The sequence below is a fragment of the Bufo gargarizans genome, unplaced genomic scaffold, assembly GCF_014858855.1.
Source record: "Bufo gargarizans isolate SCDJY-AF-19 unplaced genomic scaffold, ASM1485885v1 fragScaff_scaffold_726_pilon:::fragment_2:::debris, whole genome shotgun sequence".
NCBI lineage: Eukaryota > Metazoa > Chordata > Amphibia > Anura > Bufonidae > Bufo > Bufo gargarizans.
The window spans coordinates 348,690-366,482 of NW_025334173.1; the positions used below are offsets into that span (position 1 = coordinate 348,690).

Below are 17,793 nucleotides of genomic sequence, written 5' to 3' on the forward strand. Positions count from 1 at the left end.
TACATATGATTTTTTATTGCTCTATATTAAGTTTTTTGTGAGGCAAGGTAACAAAAAAAGGCGCAGTTTTTATTTATTTATTTTTACAGCGTTTAACCAAGGGATTAGGTCATGGTCTTTTTTATAGAGCAGATCGTTACGCACGTGGCAATACCTAATATGTATACTTTTTTTATTTTTTTCACTTTAGCACAATAATAGCAGTTTGGAAGCAAAAAATAATCACATTTTAGTGTCTCATAGTCTGAGAGCCATAGCTTTTTTATTTTTTGACCGATTCACTCAGGTAGGGTCTAATTTTTTGCGTGATGAGGCGACGGTCTGATTGGTACTATTTTGGGGGGCATACGCCTTTTTGATCACTTGCTGTTGCAAGTTTTGTGAGGTAATGTGCTTTTTTTTACACAGTTTTTTTTTTTACGGTGTTCATCTGAGTGGTTAGATCATGTGATATTTTGATAGAGCTGTTTGTTATGGACGTGGCAATACCTAATATGTATACTTTTTTATTTTTTTCACTTTAGCACAATAATAGCCGTTTTGACACCAAAAAAATGATGTTTTAGTGTCTCCATGTTCGAGAGCTATTTTTTTTTTCTTTGGGCGACTGTCTTAGGTAGGGGGCTTATTTTTTGCGGGATTAGGTGATGGTTTTATTGATACCATTTTGGAGGGCATACGCCTTTTTGATCGCTTGGTGTTGCACTTTTTGTGATGTAAGGTGACAAAAATAGAATTTTTTTACAGTTTTTTTTTTTTTTTATGGTGTTTATCGGACAGGGTGGATCATGTCATATATTTATAGAGCCGGTCATTACGGACGCGGCAATACCTAATATGTGTGGGTTTGTTTTTGTTTTTCAGTTTTTTATTATAAAATAATAAATTTTATTACTTTATTAATTTTATTAAAAACACTTTTTTTTTTACTTTACTTTATTTATGACATTAACTTTTGGGGGTCTGATCCCCTCTGCAATGCATTACAATACATCTGTATTGTAATGCATTGCCTGTTAGTGTATGACACTAACAGGTTGCCTAAGAGACCCAGCCTGAATCTCCTCGGCTCCCGTTCAGCCTCCATTCAGCCTCCATTCCGCTCTGGAGGCTGCTTGCAGCGTTTTCATGTCCGTCTGACGATGCGGAGCCAAACGGATCTGTCCTGACTTACAATGTAAGTCAATGGGGATGGATCCATTTTCACTGACACAATATGGTGCAATTGAAAACGGATCCGCCTCCCATTTAACTTTCAATGTAAGTCAAAACGGATCCGTTTGCATTATCATGAACAAAAACGGTAATGCAAACGGATCCATTCTGAACGGATACAAGCGTTTGCATTATAGGTGCGGATCCGTCTGTGCAGATACCAGACGGATCCGCACCTAACGCAGGTGTGAAAGTAGCCCAACTCTGTAAAGCACTGTAATACAAGGTGGATTCACCACACGCAATTCCACAAGAAGCAAATCTGCAGTGCATCCAGCCCGTGTGAATGTACCCTTAAAACCTGGTTTTCTGGAGATAACCACCCCCACTGCATCTCTGCTTACACACCCACATGATGACGTGGAAACTATAGGGGTAACATGTGACCACGGCAAACTGGGACCACTCATGTGACATCACAAGGGATGAAGCTTCATTAAGCAGACCTGTAAGCAGGGGACCAGAAATACCAGTATAGGTAACTTTATTGTTAAGGGAAATAGGGGGGGGGGGGGGTGTTAAACCTTGTACACCAGTTTTCTGTCGTCAAAAAGACACAAATTTAACGCAAACCTGAATTATGCTAAAATTGTGACTGTTTAATGGTTCTGTGCTGAGCTTGCCACTTTTCACAGTGTGGGTCATGGTGTTGTTGGCACGAGTCGGGGGCTTAGGATGCCTGCCACATTCTTTATAGTTGTGTCAGAGAACCAGTGGAACGTATTCCTGAATTCTACGCCAGCTTACATTATATGGACAAATGTATGCAGGCACCCACACCTACAGGAGCTTTTATGACGTCCCATTCGAAATTCATATGGAGTTGGTCCACTATTTCAGCAATTTCTGCCCATTAATCCAGAACGGTATTTGTGAGATCGGCGACTGATCTTTGATGAGACGGTGTGGCTCCAAATTTCCATTCAGGTTTATCCCAAAGGTGTTTGATGCGGTTGAGGTCAGGGCTCTGTGTGACCAGTCAAGTTCTTCCACAACAAACTCACCCAACCAATGGCGTAATTAAAACTGACTGGGCCCCACAGCAAAATTTTGCTTTCTGCACTTGGGCACGGTCATGCAGGAAGAGAAAAGGACCTTCTCCAAACTATGGAAGCATACAATCGGCTAAAATATGTTAAGTCTGTATTACACAGGCCGATTGAGCAAGCGATTGTCGGAAGGGAAGCGTTCCCTCCCGGCAATCGCTTGGTAGATAGCGGAGGAGACGGCTGCGATCTCCTCCGCAGCATGGGGAAGATTGATCGCTATGCTATCGCTCATCCCCATACTCTCTAGTGGTTTGCCTTGGTAAAAAATCTACCCCATAGCATTATCCCTCCTCCACCAAACTTTGCAGCTGGCAGAATGTAAGTCAGGCAGGTAATGTCTTCCTGACATTCACCAAATCCACATTCCATCAGAGAGAGAAGCGCGATTCGTCACGCCATAGAACATGTTTCTACTGCTCCAGAGTCCAGTGATGACGGGCTTTACACCACTCCATCTGACGGTTGCCATTGTACTTGGTGATGTAAGACTTGCATGCAACCGTTTAGCCATGAAAACCATGCTATGAAGCTCCTGGTACACAGTTTTTGTGCTGATGTAATACCAGAGAACTCTACAATATCTGTATATCTGTCTCAGACTGACTGTTTTAGCTGTAGAAAATGGTCTAAATCTACACGCAGCATGGCATTAGAGATTTAGACAAGTGTAAAGTCTGCCTAAGTTATGAAGAACCTGTGCCTCTCGATAAATTAGGCGGATGAACTGCCAGCGCAGGAGGGAAGAGGACTGGCGTCTAAATTGCCTGTCTTCCTAAATGTCCCCCTGTGTGCCTCAGCTCTTGGTGACCCATGGTCTGCCACTTAGTGGCTCAGTTATTGATGGTTCCTACACATATCCACTTTGCAATAATACCACTGATGGTGGAATATCTAAGGGGGAAGAAATTTCACAAACTGACTTGTTACATTGGCGGTGTCCTATTACAGCTCTTTTTAGAACGACCCACAATTTGTAAAAGCAGACTGCATGGGTAGGTGCTTGATTTTACAGTGACATGCAAAAGTTTGGGCACCCCTGGTCAAAGTTACTGTTACTGTGAACAGTAACAGATGAAATGATCTCCAAAGGGCATAAAGTTAAAGATGAAACACACTTTTGAACATTTTAAGCAATATCAGTGAATTATTTTGGTTTTGTACAATTTTAGAGTGAAAACGGAAAGAAGTACCTCTCAAAAGTAAGGGAACCCAAGGACATTTGAGCCCCCAGATCGCTTTGCCCAAGGTCTCAGACCTTAAATAGCATGTTAGGGTTAAGACTTGTTCACAGTCATTGTTAGGAAAGGCCAGGTGATGCAAATTTCAAAGCTTTATAAATACCCAGACTCCTCTAACCTTGTCCCAAAAACTGCAGCTATGGGTTCTTCAAAGCAGCTGCCTAACACTCTGAAAATGAAAATGGCTGAGGTCCACAAAGTAGGAGAAGACTATAAGAAGATAGCAAAGTGTTTTCAGGTTGCCATTTCCTCAGTTTGAAATCTAGTTAAGAAATAATAGTTGATGATGAGGTCAAGAGAAGGTCTGGAATACCAAGAAAAATTTCTGAGACAGCTGTTCGTAGCATTGCTATAAAGGCAAATCAGAACTTCTGCTTGACTGCAAAAGACATTCAGAAAGATTTAGCAGACTCTGGAGTTGTGGTACATTGTTCTACTGTTAAGCAACACCTGCACAAATATGGTCTTTCATGAAAAGAACACCTCTCCAGCCATTAAGCATAGGGGTGGATCAATCATGCTTTGTGGTTGTGTTGCAGGCAATGACACGTTTGGAACATTTCAAGGGTAGAGTAAGGAATGGATTCAATAAAATTCCAGCAAATTCTGGAAGCAAACATACCAACTGTAAAAAAAAAAAAAGCTGAAGTTGAAAAGAGGGTGGCTTCTACAAATAAATATCCTGAACACACCTCAAAATCCACAATAGACTGCCTCAAAAGGTGCAAGCTTGAGCCCCTTAGCGACCACCCTGTTTTAGGCCTTACTGACCAAGCGTTTTTGTGGTGATAACTTTAAAACGCTTTTACTTATACAGGTCATTCTGAGATTGTTTTCTCATCACATATTGTACTTCATGACAGTGGTAAAAATAAATTAAAAAAAAAACCATTTTTATTCATTAAAAAAAATACCAAATTGACCAAAAATTTGGAAACTTCCAAATTTCAATTTCCCTACTTTTATAATAGATAGTAATACATTCAAAAGTAGTAATTACTTTCATGTTTGGAACATTTTGAAAATTAAATTTTATTTTTTGGGGGCGTTAGAAGGCTTAGAAGTATGGAAGCAAATCTTGCGACTTTTCGGAAAATTTCCAAAACCCACTTTCTAAGGACCAGTTCAGGTCTGAAGTCACTTTGTGAGGCTTAAATAATAGAAACCACCCAAAAATGACCCCATTTTAGAAACTACACTCCTCAAGGTATACAAAACGGATTTTACAAACTTTCTTAACCCTTTAGGTGTTCCACAAGAATTGATGGAAAATGGAGATGTAATTTCAGAATTTCACTTTTTTGGCAGATTTTACATTTCAATAAATTTTTCCCAGCAGCAAAGCAAGGGTTAACAGCCAAATAAAACTCAATATTTATTACCCTGATTCTGCGGTTTACAGAAACACCCCACATGTGATCGTAAACTGCTGTACGGGCACACGGCAGGGCGCAGAAGGAAAGGAACGCCATATGGTTTTTGGATGGCAAATTTAGCTGAACTGGTTTTTAGATGCCATGTCCCATTTGAAGCCCCCCTGATGCACCCCTACAGTAGAAACTAAAAAAAGTGACCACATTTTGGAAACTACGGGATAAGGTGCCACTTACGTTGGTACTATTTTGGGGTACATATGATTTTTTATTGCTCTATATTAAGTTTTTTGTGAGGCAAGGTAACAAAAAAAGGCGCAGTTTTTATTTATTTATTTTTACAGCGTTTAACCAAGGGATTAGGTCATGGTCTTTTTTATAGAGCAGATCGTTACGCACGTGGCAATACCTAATTTGTATACTTTTTTTATTTTTTTCACTTTAGCACAATAATAGCAGTTTGGAAGCAAAAAATAATCACATTTTAGTGTCTCATAGTCTGAGAGCCATAGCTTTTTTATTTTTTGACCGATTCACTCAGGTAGGGTCTAATTTTTTGCGTGATGAGGCGACGGTCTGATTGGTACTATTTTGGGGGGCATACGCCTTTTTGATCACTTGCTGTTGCAAGTTTTGTGAGGTAATGTGCTTTTTTTTACACAGTTTTTTTTTTACGGTGTTCATCTGAGTGGTTAGATCATGTGATATTTTGATAGAGCTGTTTGTTATGGACGTGGCAATACCTAATATGTATACTTTTTTATTTTTTTCACTTTAGCACAATAATAGCCGTTTTGACACCAAAAAAATGATGTTTTAGTGTCTCCATGTTCGAGAGCTATTTTTTTTTTCTTTGGGCGACTGTCTTAGGTAGGGGGCTTATTTTTTGCGGGATTAGGTGATGGTTTTATTGATACCATTTTGGAGGGCATACGCCTTTTTGATCGCTTGGTGTTGCACTTTTTGAGATGTAAGGTGACAAAAATTGAATTTTTTTACAGTTTTTTTTTTTTTTTTTATGGTGTTTATCGGACAGGGTGGATCATGTCATATATTTATAGAGCCGGTCATTACGGACGCGGCAATACCTAATATGTGTGGGTTTGTTTTTGTTTTTCAGTTTTTTATTATAAAATAATAAATTTTATTACTTTATTAATTTTATTAAAAACACTTTTTTTTTACTTTACTTTATTTATGACATTAACTTTTGGGGGTCTGATCCCCTCTGCAATGCATTACAATACATCTGTATTGTAATGCATTGCCTGTTAGTGTATGACACTAACAGGTTGCCTAAGAGACTCAGCCTGAATCTCCTCGGCTCCCGTAGAAGGCAGTTCCCGATGCCGTGCAAGGCATTGGGCAGCCTCTTAACGGCATCAAGCTTCCTTGTGTCGCATCGGGTCCCCGCCACAGCAGATGCTCTCCCTCACCCGACACAAACCTCTTCTATGTCGCGGTCAGCGCGGACTGCAGCATAGAAAGGGTTAATCCGCCGGCATCGGCTTTTACAGCAATGCAGGCGGATACAGCAGGGGCCTGGCTACCACGGACTGCCGGGCCCCTGCAGTGATCGCGCAGGCACCGCTTCGGTGCCCGTGCGATCACTATGACGTACTATTACATCGAATTGCGGGAACTCAGTGGTTCCCATGACGTAACAGTATGTCAAAGGTCGGGAAGGGGTTAATTCTTTCTGGGAGGGAGAAGGGAAAAACAGCAATACTGCCACTGCGTTTTTACATTATAAATGTTACGGTATAAATAACATAATATCTTTATTCTCTGGGTCAGTACGATTACAGTGATACCAAATACATATATTTTTTTTTACGTTTTACAACTTTTTTGCAATAAAACCCCCTTTTATTTTAAATAAAAAAATGTTTTTGCATTGCCACTTCCCAAGACCCATAACTTTTTTATTTTTCTTTATATGGAGATGTGTGCGGGCTTGATTTTTGGGGGACGACTTGTATTTATCATTGGTATCATTTTGGAGTAAATGGCGCTTTTTGATCGCTTTTTATTACATTGTTTTGGTGGCAACTAAGAATAAATTATCAATTCTATCTTTTTTTTTTTTTTTTTTTACGGCGTTCACTGTAGGGGATAATTTACATGATATTTATGTAGTATGGGTCATTACGGACGCGTAAATACCAAACATATGGGCAGATTTTTTTCTGCAATTTTTTTCATTGAAAAGCGTATTTTCAATGGAAAAAAAAGCGTAATTTTTTTATGGGATTTTTTAAATTGAATAAATGATTTTATTTTATTTTTTACTTTTTTTTTACAACTTAATAGTCCCACAAGGGGACTATAACAAACAGCTTTTTGATTGCTCTTAAAATGAAAAGCACTATCCCTATAGTGCATTGTATTTTAATTGCAATGCTATTCTGACATTAACCAGCAGGCTGCGCCAGAGAGGCGCAGCCTGCTGGAAATTACTCAAGGCTGGTCTGGGGCCTACATCAGACCCCAGGCACCCTTCACACACATCAGCACCCCGCGATCGCATTTGTGGGGTGCTGATGGGAGACAGAGGGAGTCCGCTACCTCTGTCAGCACCTTACATGCGGCGGGTGCCATTGCCTGCAGCATGTAAAGTGTTAAACAGCCCGGATTGGCACACCTGCCGGTCTGGGCTGTTAGAACAGGGCCACAGCTCATGTGAGAGCCAGGGGGACCTGTGCAGCACTTAGACTGGGCCGCCGTAAAAAAGCGAAGGCCCAGCCTAAGGCCCCTTAGTGACCGTCGTAAAAAGGCGTATGGGTGGTCACTAAGGGGTTAAGGTTTTACCATGGCCCTCACAGTTCCCTGATCTGAACATCATTGAAAATCTGTGGACAGACAAGAGCAGTGCATGCAAGACAGCCCAGGAATCTAACAGACCGGGAAGACTTTTGCAAGGAAGAATGGATGAAAATCCCTCAAATAAAAATTGATAAAATATTGGTTGGCTACAAAAAGTGTTTACAAGCTAATAAATGTGGTGGGGCCACCTGCTGTCACTCCCGTGACAGATGCCAGGCGATCAGAGACTGGCAACACGTGGGTTAATTTGACTGGTTCCTTGTGGATAATTTGTGTCTGTGTTGTTTTAGTAATGACCACACCTCTTGCAGGTGTTGTTTGTTTGGTCATTTAACTTCCTATATTTATTACTGCTTACCCCTTCTGGGGGTGTGGTTTATAGCTTCAGTTTCTGGACTCTGGGCTAGCTGGTTGTTGGATCTCGGTTGAGCTCCTGGCGCTGCCTTTGATCCATGTGAAGTTAATGTCTTTTTCCCTATTTGTATTTTGTTTGTTGTATTTCCCTATCTTTTGGATCTAGGCCTGAGGGAGACTTCTGTTCATCCTTCTGGTGAAGGAATAGGCTGCCTCAAGTCCTGTCACTATACCAGGGCCCTACAAGGTGTGTTAGGGCTCTAGGTTCCTGTATATGAACTTTTCTACCATCAAGGTCAGTTCATACTGATAAGTTTGTGAGGACTTGGATTAGGGTTATTCTAGGAGGTGACCTTCTCCTCTACCCTAGTTTTCAGGCTCAGTTCCTGTCCCCTTGCCTCCTGTGATCGGTGTTGAGTTTTCCATCAACACCTCATCCATGACACCTGCCCCACCCGAGCCATGCCCTCTTTTCGGGCAAGTGGCAAGGCCAATTTAGTAACGGCACTTGCGCAAAGATTGCACAAAGACCATTGCAAAAGTTAGAAACATGCAGCTCTTGACTCTTTTGTGCCACTAAAAGTAGTCTACTTTAATAATAAATTTGTCCCTTAGTGTTGTGTGAATCAAATGTTGCATGTAATACTTAAAAAAGTTCAACATTGTCATGAGTAAGAAATAGAAAGGTTTAGACCCCTGGTAGGCAACCTTGAGATCTACTGTTGGATACTGTATCTGCCAGGGTATTCCAGAAACATTTTTTACCTATGCACTGGGTGTTATATCAGTGAGACATGAGTAGAAGTTAACTATGAGTAGAAGTTAACATGCAGAGGTTGGAGCCCTGAAATGTTACATTTATCCCTCATATAAAGGATAAATGTTTTTAGGTGGAACACCCTTTTGACAGGTCACCAATGCCTAAGTTCATGAGGACACTTCAGTACATAATCAGGGAGTACTGTCCTAATACTGTGTTCTGGGGAAGTAATGACAATATAAATGTACTATCATCTCAGTTATCTTCTACTATTTGTAGCAACATTATCCCCTTTTAATACTATGATATAATGACATTCTTACCATGTTCCAACAATTAACTTGTTATATTGAGGCATCAATGTGGAATCAGATATCCACTTAATTTTCCGGTTTGGTTGTTTATTCGCATCCTGTAAAACATAATTGCAAATTCATATAATGTTCACTGATGGACGTGTTTTATTTTCTCTCATTTTCAATCCATTAATATTTTAATAATTGGTCAGAAAAGAGACTAGAATGGTCCTGCATGAAAAATGTTTTCAGGGACCCAACAGGCCCTGCAATCCCACGATAATTACTCATATCTTGCCTGTGGAAGAAATATTTAATATAAGGTGGGCTGTGGATTGCACAGTGAACTGGGCTCACAGACAATAAATGTGGAAGAGTTCCTTAGTCTATGCAGAATCATGCCTGTTTTTAATGCAGTGCCGCCTGAGGAACCGTAGATCGCTAGCATCCAATACTGACTCTCGGCCTTGTCCCCTGCGCACATGGATTTCTCTACATTCTCTGAATCTTTTTGATGATATTATGTACTGTAGATGTTGGAATTTTCAGTCTTCGGAATTTTATGTTTAGGACAATTTTTCTGAAATTGTTACACACTTTTTAGATGCAGATTTTTGGCAGATTGGCGAATCTCTGCCCATCTTTTCTTCAAGGAGACTCTGCCTCTCTAACCTGCTCTTTTTATACCCAGACATGTGACTTAGGCTACTTTCACCCTCGCGTTTTGTGTCATGGACGGATCCGTTCAGATCCGTTTGTATTATCTTTAACATAGCCGAGACAGATCTGTCTTGAACACCATTGAAAGTCAATAGGGACGGATCCGTTTTCTATTGCGCCAGATTGTGTCAGCGAAAATTGATCCGTCCCCATTGACTTACATTGTGTGTCAGGACGGATCCGTTTGGCTCAGTTTCATCAGACGGACACTAAAACGCTGCAAGCAGCGTTTTGGTGTCCGCCTCCAGAGCGGAATGGAGACAACTGATGCAAACTGATGCATTCTGAGCGGATCCTTTTCCATTCAGAATGCATTAGAATGCAAACTGATCCGTTTTGGACCGCTTGTGAGAGCCCTGAACGGATCTCGCAAACGGAAAGCCAAAACGCGAGTGTGAATGTAGATTTAGTTGGAAAATACTCCTCCAGCTGTTTTTTTTTTTTTTTTTTTAGTATCACTTCCTTTTCCAGACTTTTGTCACCCACGTCCCAACTTCTGATATGTGCTCTATGTCCTACTGTGAATAAAATATGGGTCTATGAGATTTGTAAATCATTGCATTCTGGTTTTATTTATATTTTACAGGGCGCCCCAACTTTTTGAGAATTGGGGTTGTACTTTGTAGTGGACTGAGCTAATATATTTCATTCCCACAGAAGTGAATGGGAGCAGTGCTGCAGTGACGAAGTAGACGGGGCCGTTCTGCTATATATACCATGCTGTTTGCCTCATTGTCTGCCTTAGTGTCAATGTTTTTACCTACCGTATATGCTAAACTATTCATGTGTATCTCCCTGGTCTAGTCTATTGCAATTTCTAATGCCAGCCCGACTGGTCTTCTGCCATGCCAAGCCACAGCTCAGCTACTCGAGGTGTGTTTCATCTCTGCACGTCCACAGTTCAGCAGTGTACAGCACCACTACAGCTCTGCTACTTTAAGTGTGTGTCCTCTGGACTATGGCGCTAATTTAGCATGTGTTTAGTCCAGAATATGGTCTTTTGAGAAATTTTGGACTCCAGTTTTGAAATAAGGGTGGGAAAGTGGGCATGGTTAGCCATGTTAAGGAGTTAAGGAGCTTTACGCCATTCTGAGACTTTATAAAAAGTTAATCTCACTCCAGTAGGAGGGTGGAATAGGAAAACTGCTGTAGCTTTCCTAGACAACAGTGTTAGGTTTAAAGGGGTTGTCTCCCTTCAACAAATGGCATTTGTCATGTAGAGAAAGTTAATACAAGTCACTTACTAATGTATTGTGATTGTCCATATTGCCTACTTTGCAGGGCGATTCATTTTTTCATCATATTATACATTGCTCATATCCAGGGCTTATTTCCACCCTGCAATCCATCAGCGGTGGTCGTGATTGCACACTATAGGAAAAGGTGCCAACCTCTCTGGTGGCCGGAAGCGCACATAGGCACGCATGAGCAGCATCTCCTGTCTCAACTGCCTGGAAACGAGCAGTGCACAATGTGAGGCCGGCACTTTTTCCTATAGTGTGCAAGCACGACCACCGCTGCTGGATTGCCCTGGATATGAGCAGTGCATTATGTGATGGAAAAATGTATCAAGCTAAAAGGAGGTAATATGGATAATAACAATACATTAGTAAGTGGCTTGTATTAACTTTCTCTACATCATAAATGACATTTGCTGAAGGGAGACAACCCCTTTAAACCTAACACTTATGGACAATCCCAATACATTAATTAGTGTCTTGTCTACATGATAAATGTGTTAGTTCTTGGGCTATGTTCATACATGCCTGTTGTTCACCGTTGTGTCCACCTAAAGATCCATATTCATATCTAATGTTACTGAATCTGATCAGTTTCTTACATCTGTACCATAGTTGACTGTTTGAAGAACAGAAATGATGTCTGTACAGGTATAAGCATGACTGCATCATGGAATCACAGCACACCAAGGAACACTTGTGTTCCTTTGATATGGTAGAAATATCTGTTCATTGCAAACAAATCTCCATGTTATATTAAGTCTTGTAGGTCATCAGGTATGCTCAATATCACACCTTGATGTCCAATATCAGGTCATGGGATACAGCTTCTATCCAAATTTGATGCCACTGTCAGTTGCAACTTCACATTATCCACGGCTTCTCAAATTCCCTCTAATAGCAGCAACTTCTGTTTGGGGTATATGACCAGTGACTTGATGTGGTAGATACTGTTAACAAGGTCGGTCACACTTTTCTACAGAGTTTGTTTGCAGTACCAAGAGACAGCATCAAATGTCTCAGCTTCCAGCTGGATCAGACATCAGTGACTGGATGTGGTAGATACTGATGCACAGGTCATTGTTGTTTCACTCTTTCCTTGGGAATTTCTATCCAATGCAAGGAAGCAGAATCCAAAGCTCTTGATTGTATATAACTGCTCCGTGGAACTTTCCTCCATAAGTTTGGTGTACACTTGTCCTTGTGGGAGATGTGGAATGACAGGTGTGCAAACTTACAGAAAGGATTCAAGGAGTGATGAACAATCTGGAGCATTTCATGCCACCTCCTTGCACTGGAAAGAAACTCCCAAATAAAAAGTGAAACAACCATGACCCATACACCAGTATTTACCATATTCTGTCACTGAACGTCAAAGAAACTTGTGGATCACCTGATCTTGGACGTTAAGAGTCTTAATGTCCAAGATCAGGCAATCCACAAGATTTAGACTAAGGAGAAGCATAAATTTATTTTCTATTACAGTATCTCACACAAGTCAGTACACCTCTCACATTTTTGTAAATATTTTATTCCATCGTTTCATTGGACAACACTGAAGATCTGACACTTTGATACAATGTACAGTAGTCAGTGTACAGCTTGTATAACAGTGTAAAGTTGGTGTGTCCCCAAAATAACTCACACAGCCATTAATATCTAAACTGCTGGTAACAAGAGTGAGTACACCCCTAAGTGAAAATGGCCAAATTGTACTCAACGTGTCAATATTTTGTGTGGCAACCATTATTTTCCAGCACTGCCTTTTCTGTCTTGGGGCATGGAGTTCACTAGAGCTTCACAGGTTGCCACTGGAATCCTCTTCCACTCCTCCATGACAACATCACGGACCTGGTGGATGTTAGAGACCTTGCGCTCTTCCACCTTCCATTTGAGGATGCCCCACAGATGCTCAATAGGTCTTAGGCGAGGCAGCAGCCCACTTTCCGAAGGGAGCGGATGATGTTATGCTTCAGTATGTCATAGTACATGATGGCATTCATGGTTCCCTTAATGAACTGTACCTCCCCACAGTCAGCAACACTCATACAGCCCCAAACCATGACACTCCCACCACCATACTGGCAGCAGTCATACGTCTATTTTGAAAAGACAACCTCTGGATATGACGCTGAACATGTGAACTCAACTTCTTTGGCCGGCCATGGCGAGGCCTGTTCTGAGTAGAACCTGTCTTGTTAAACTCTATGGTCTTGGCCACCGTGCTGCAGCTCAGCGTCGGGGTGTTTTTAATCTTCTTATAGCCTAGGGCGGCCATCTTTATGTAGAGCTACAATTCTTTATCTAAGATCCTCAGAGAGTTCTTTGCCATGAGGTGCCATGTGGAACTTCCAATGAGTGTGAGAGCGATAACACCAAATTTATCACACCTGCTCTCCATTTACACCTGAGACCTTGTAACACTAACGAGTCACATGACACCGGGGAGGGGAAATGGCTAATTGGGCACAATTTGGCCATTTTCACTTAGGGATGTACTCACTCTTGTTACCAGCGGTTTAGACATTAATGGCTGTGTGATGAGGGGCACGCCAACTTTACACCGTTATACAAGCTGTACACTGATTACTTTACATTGTGTCAAAGTGTCAGATCTTCAGTGTTGTCCCATGAAAATATATTATTAAATATTTACAAAAATGTCAGGGGTGTACTCACTTTTGTCAAATACTGTACCTTGAGACTAAATATGGGGGCATGATCGACTCTTAGCGGTGCTCCTTTTTTCACAAGTACATTGTTTTCTCAGTATCTCCACATACAGAGGCAGAAATAATACAAAAAGCAGTCTCTCGCTCTCTCTGACACAATAGTTATCTTACAGCCATCTCTCAGTCTCACCAAACTTACCAGAATGCAGCGACTTTTCTTCAACTTAAGATCTGGTGTCCAGACTGAGACTATACCATCTTGACCTACTGCCAATACAGTATTATCTGGCATGGGTGATATCTGGATAAATGGTTCTCTGTGTGGACTACTCTCTGTTGCTATTGCAGGAAGGTGGAAGGAGACTCTGTTATCATCTTTCCGCTGAAAGTGATGTTGAAGTGACACTTGTTCTACCATTTGTGCCATCTGTAGGAAACCATGACATAAAATCTATGTAAACACATTGGACAAACCTAATCCACAATATCAAGTATTGTACCTTGGAGACAGTAACATTATTGAAATCACTAAAGGAGGTAACAAATAAAGGGAGTCACTTATTAAGCAGAAATACACCTATATTGGGTGTATTTCTTGTGCAGATTACGGCGCCAAGGTCCTTCGCCCTACAATCTGCAACTTTTCCCCGCTCGCGCCAGGTCTAAAAAAGTGGGGGTGGCGTGGACAGGGAAGGGGACGGGCTGGCAGGGCCATCTAATTTACCATTTTATAAGTGGATTTCATGTTTCCACATGCATGTAACAGCGTGGAAACCCAAAATCCGCATGTAACAGCGTGGAAACCCAAAATCCGCATGTAACAGCGTGGAAACACAAAATCCGCATGTAACTGCGTGGAAACACGAAATCCGCATGTAACAGCGTGGAAACCCAAAATCCGCATGTAACAGCGTGGAAACCCAAAATCCGCATGTAACTGCGTGGAAACACAAAATCCGCATGTAACTGCATGAAAACACGAAATCCACACGTAACTGGATGGAAACATGAAATCCGCACGTAACTGGATGGAAACACGAAATCCACACGTAACTGGATGGAAACACGAAATCCACACGTAACTGGATGGAAACACGAAATCCACACGTAACTGGATGGAAACATGAAATCCGCACGTAACTGGATGGAAACATGAAATCCGCATGTAACAGCGTGGAAACATGAAATCCGCATGTAACAGCGTGGAAACAAAATCCGCATGTAACAGCGTGGAAACACAAAATCTGCATGTAACTGCGTGGAAACACAAAATCCGCATGTAACTGCGTGGAAACCCAAAATCCGCATGTAACTGCGTGGAAACACAAAATCCGCATGTAACTGCGTGGAAACACGAAATCCACATGTAACTGGATGGAAACATGAAATCCGCACGTAACTGGATGGAAACATGAAATCCGCACGTAACTGGATGGAAACATGAAATCCGCATGTAACAGCGTGGAAACAAAATCCGCATGTAACAGCGTGGAAACACAAAATCCGCATGTAACTGCGTGGAAACATGAAATCTGCATGTACAGTGCCTTGCAAAAGTATTTACCCCCCCCCTTGACTTTTTATTATATTTTGGTGCCTCACAACCTGGAATTAACATGGATTGTTTGAGGATTTGCATCATTTCATTTACAGAACACGCCCACAACTTTGAAGATGTTTGTTTTTTATTGTGAAGCAAACAACAAATAGGAAAGAAAAAGGTAATGTGCATAACTATTCACCCCCCTAAAGTCAATACTTTGTAGAGCCACCTGTTGCGGCAATCACAGCTCCAAGTCGCTTTGGATAAGTCTCTATGAGCTTGCCACATCCTACCACTGGGATTTTTGCCCATTCCTCCTTGCAAAACTGCTCCAGCTCCTTCAAGTTGGATGGTTTGCGCTTGTGAAGAGCAATCTTTCAGGCTGGGTTCACACCTGAGCGTTTTACAGCACGTTCCTACGCGCTGTAAAACCCTCAACAGGCAAGAACCAATGATTCCCTATGGGAATGGTTCTCACCTGAGCGTTTTACAGCGCGTACGATCGCGCTGTAAAACGCCCGACGCCCCAAGAAGTACATGAGCTTCTTTGGGGCGTCTTGTCGCGCGTTCCCGCACATAGACTTCGGCGGGAACGCGCGACAATGGGCGTTCGCTTGTCTCTGTATGCACGATTGCAAACGCCAGTACAATCGCGCACACAGAGCACTCCATCGCGAACGCTCAGGTCTGAACCCAGCGTAAGTCTGACCACAGATTCTCTGTTTGATTGAGATCTGGGCTTTGACTAGGCCATTCCGACACATTTAGATGTTTCCCCTTAAACCACTCAAGTGTAGCTTTAGCAATGTGTTTGGGGTCATTGTCCTGCTGGAAGGTGAACCTCCGTCCTAGCCTCAAATCATGCACAGAATGGGACAGGTTTTGCTGAAGAATATCCCTGTATTTAGCACCATCCATCTTTCCCTCAACTCTGACCAGTTTCCCAGTCCCATCCCCACAGCATGATGCTGCCACCACCATGTCTCACTGTGGGGATGCTGTTCTTTGGGTGATGTGATGTGTTGGGTTTGCACCAGACATTGGGCCAGATTTATCATTAGCTCAGGTCAGAATAATGGAGTGAAAAAGTCCCCAAAAAAGTCCCAAACGCTAATACTGCGCACAAATTTGCGACTTTTTTCTGCTCTGCGCTATGCTCGCCAGTTTTGTGAAAGTGGGTGTGTTTTCTTATGTAAATTAATCTCTAGACAGATTTACTATTGGGACTATTTAAAAAGTCGCAATTTCACTCCAGTGAGGACCATGCTTATCTTATGAGACTTTTTAATAGAAAATGCGACTTTTTCATAAAAACTTGCGACTTTTTCACAAAAACGTACGACTTTTGTAAAGCTGCTTACTGATGGATAAACTGCTACCGTCAAACCACATTTATTACAGTCTTAGAGGGCCGATCATAAATCTGACTTGGCTAAAACTGACTTTAGCCATATGTGAAAGTGGAGTGAGCTGTCAGAGTCATGATAAATCTGGCCCATAACGTTTTCTTTACTTTCCAAAAAGTTAAATTTTAGTCTCATCAGACCAGAGCACCTTCCTCCATACATTTTGGGAGTCTCCCACATGCCTTATCGCAAACTCACAACGTGCCTTTTTGTTTATAGCTGAAAGTAATGGCTTTCTCCTGGCCACTCTGCCATAAAGCCTTATTGTCGTCCTATGTACATATACTACAGTCTCTGCTATGGAACTCTGCAGCTCCTGCAGGGTTACCTTAGGTCTCTGTGCTGCCTCTCTGATTAAAGAGATTGTCACCTCGTTTTAGCCTATAGAGCTGTGGACATGCTCGGCTAGATGGCCGCTAGCATGTCCGCAATACACCGTTCCCATAGGGCTGTGTGCTTTTATTGTGTTTTATCATAAAAAAATGATTTTATAGATATCTAAAGGAGCCCAAGGGGCTGCACTAACCGTATTGGAGCCCAGCCACGCCCCCTGTGAAGGAGCCCAGTACCGTCTGCGTCCTCTGAATCTCCTCCTTGCTCACAGTTAGATTGCCGTAATCTCGCGATGCGCAAGCTCGCTCATGCGCAGTGCCGGCATAGCGTTCCTTCCTTGTGCTGACATCAGCCTCAGGGAAGGAACTGCGCATGTGCGAGCTCGCGCATCGCAAGATTACGGCAATCTAACTGTGTGAGCAAGGAGGAGATTCAGAGGACGCAGGCGGTGCTGAACTCCTTCACAGAGGGCGTGGCTGGTCTCCAAGAAGGTTAGTGCAGCCCCTTGGGCTCCTTACTAGGCTCATTTACATATCTATGAAATAATTTTTTAACCACCTCAGCCCCCCTAGCTTAAAACACCCTTAATGACCAGACCACTTTTTACAATTCTGCACTACACTACTTTCTCAGTTTATTGCTCGGTCATGCAACTTACCACCCAAATGAATTTTACCTCCTTTTCTTCTCACTAATAGAGCTTTCATTTGGTGGAATTTCATTGCTGCTGACATTTTTACTTTTTATGATATTAATTGAAATTTTAGCAA

At 41.9% G+C, this 17,793-nt stretch overlaps 1 protein-coding gene across 2 annotated transcripts in view; it reads right to left on the bottom strand.

The window, feature by feature from the left end:
* The window catches only part of LOC122922802 (WD repeat-containing protein 64-like), a 61,786-nt gene extending 47,695 nt beyond the window's left edge, over positions 1-14,091 (bottom strand). For both annotated transcript variants that reach the window (XM_044273540.1, XM_044273538.1), the window contains exons 1-2: positions 13,941-14,091; positions 9,139-9,227 (exon numbers count right to left, since the gene is read on the bottom strand). In XM_044273540.1, the coding sequence (XP_044129475.1) occupies positions 9,139-9,227; positions 13,941-14,033 (182 nt within the window). In that variant the 5' untranslated portion in view covers positions 14,034-14,091. The remainder of the gene's footprint in view (positions 1-9,138; positions 9,228-13,940) is intronic.
* Between the last annotated feature and the right edge of the window lie 3,702 nt (positions 14,092-17,793).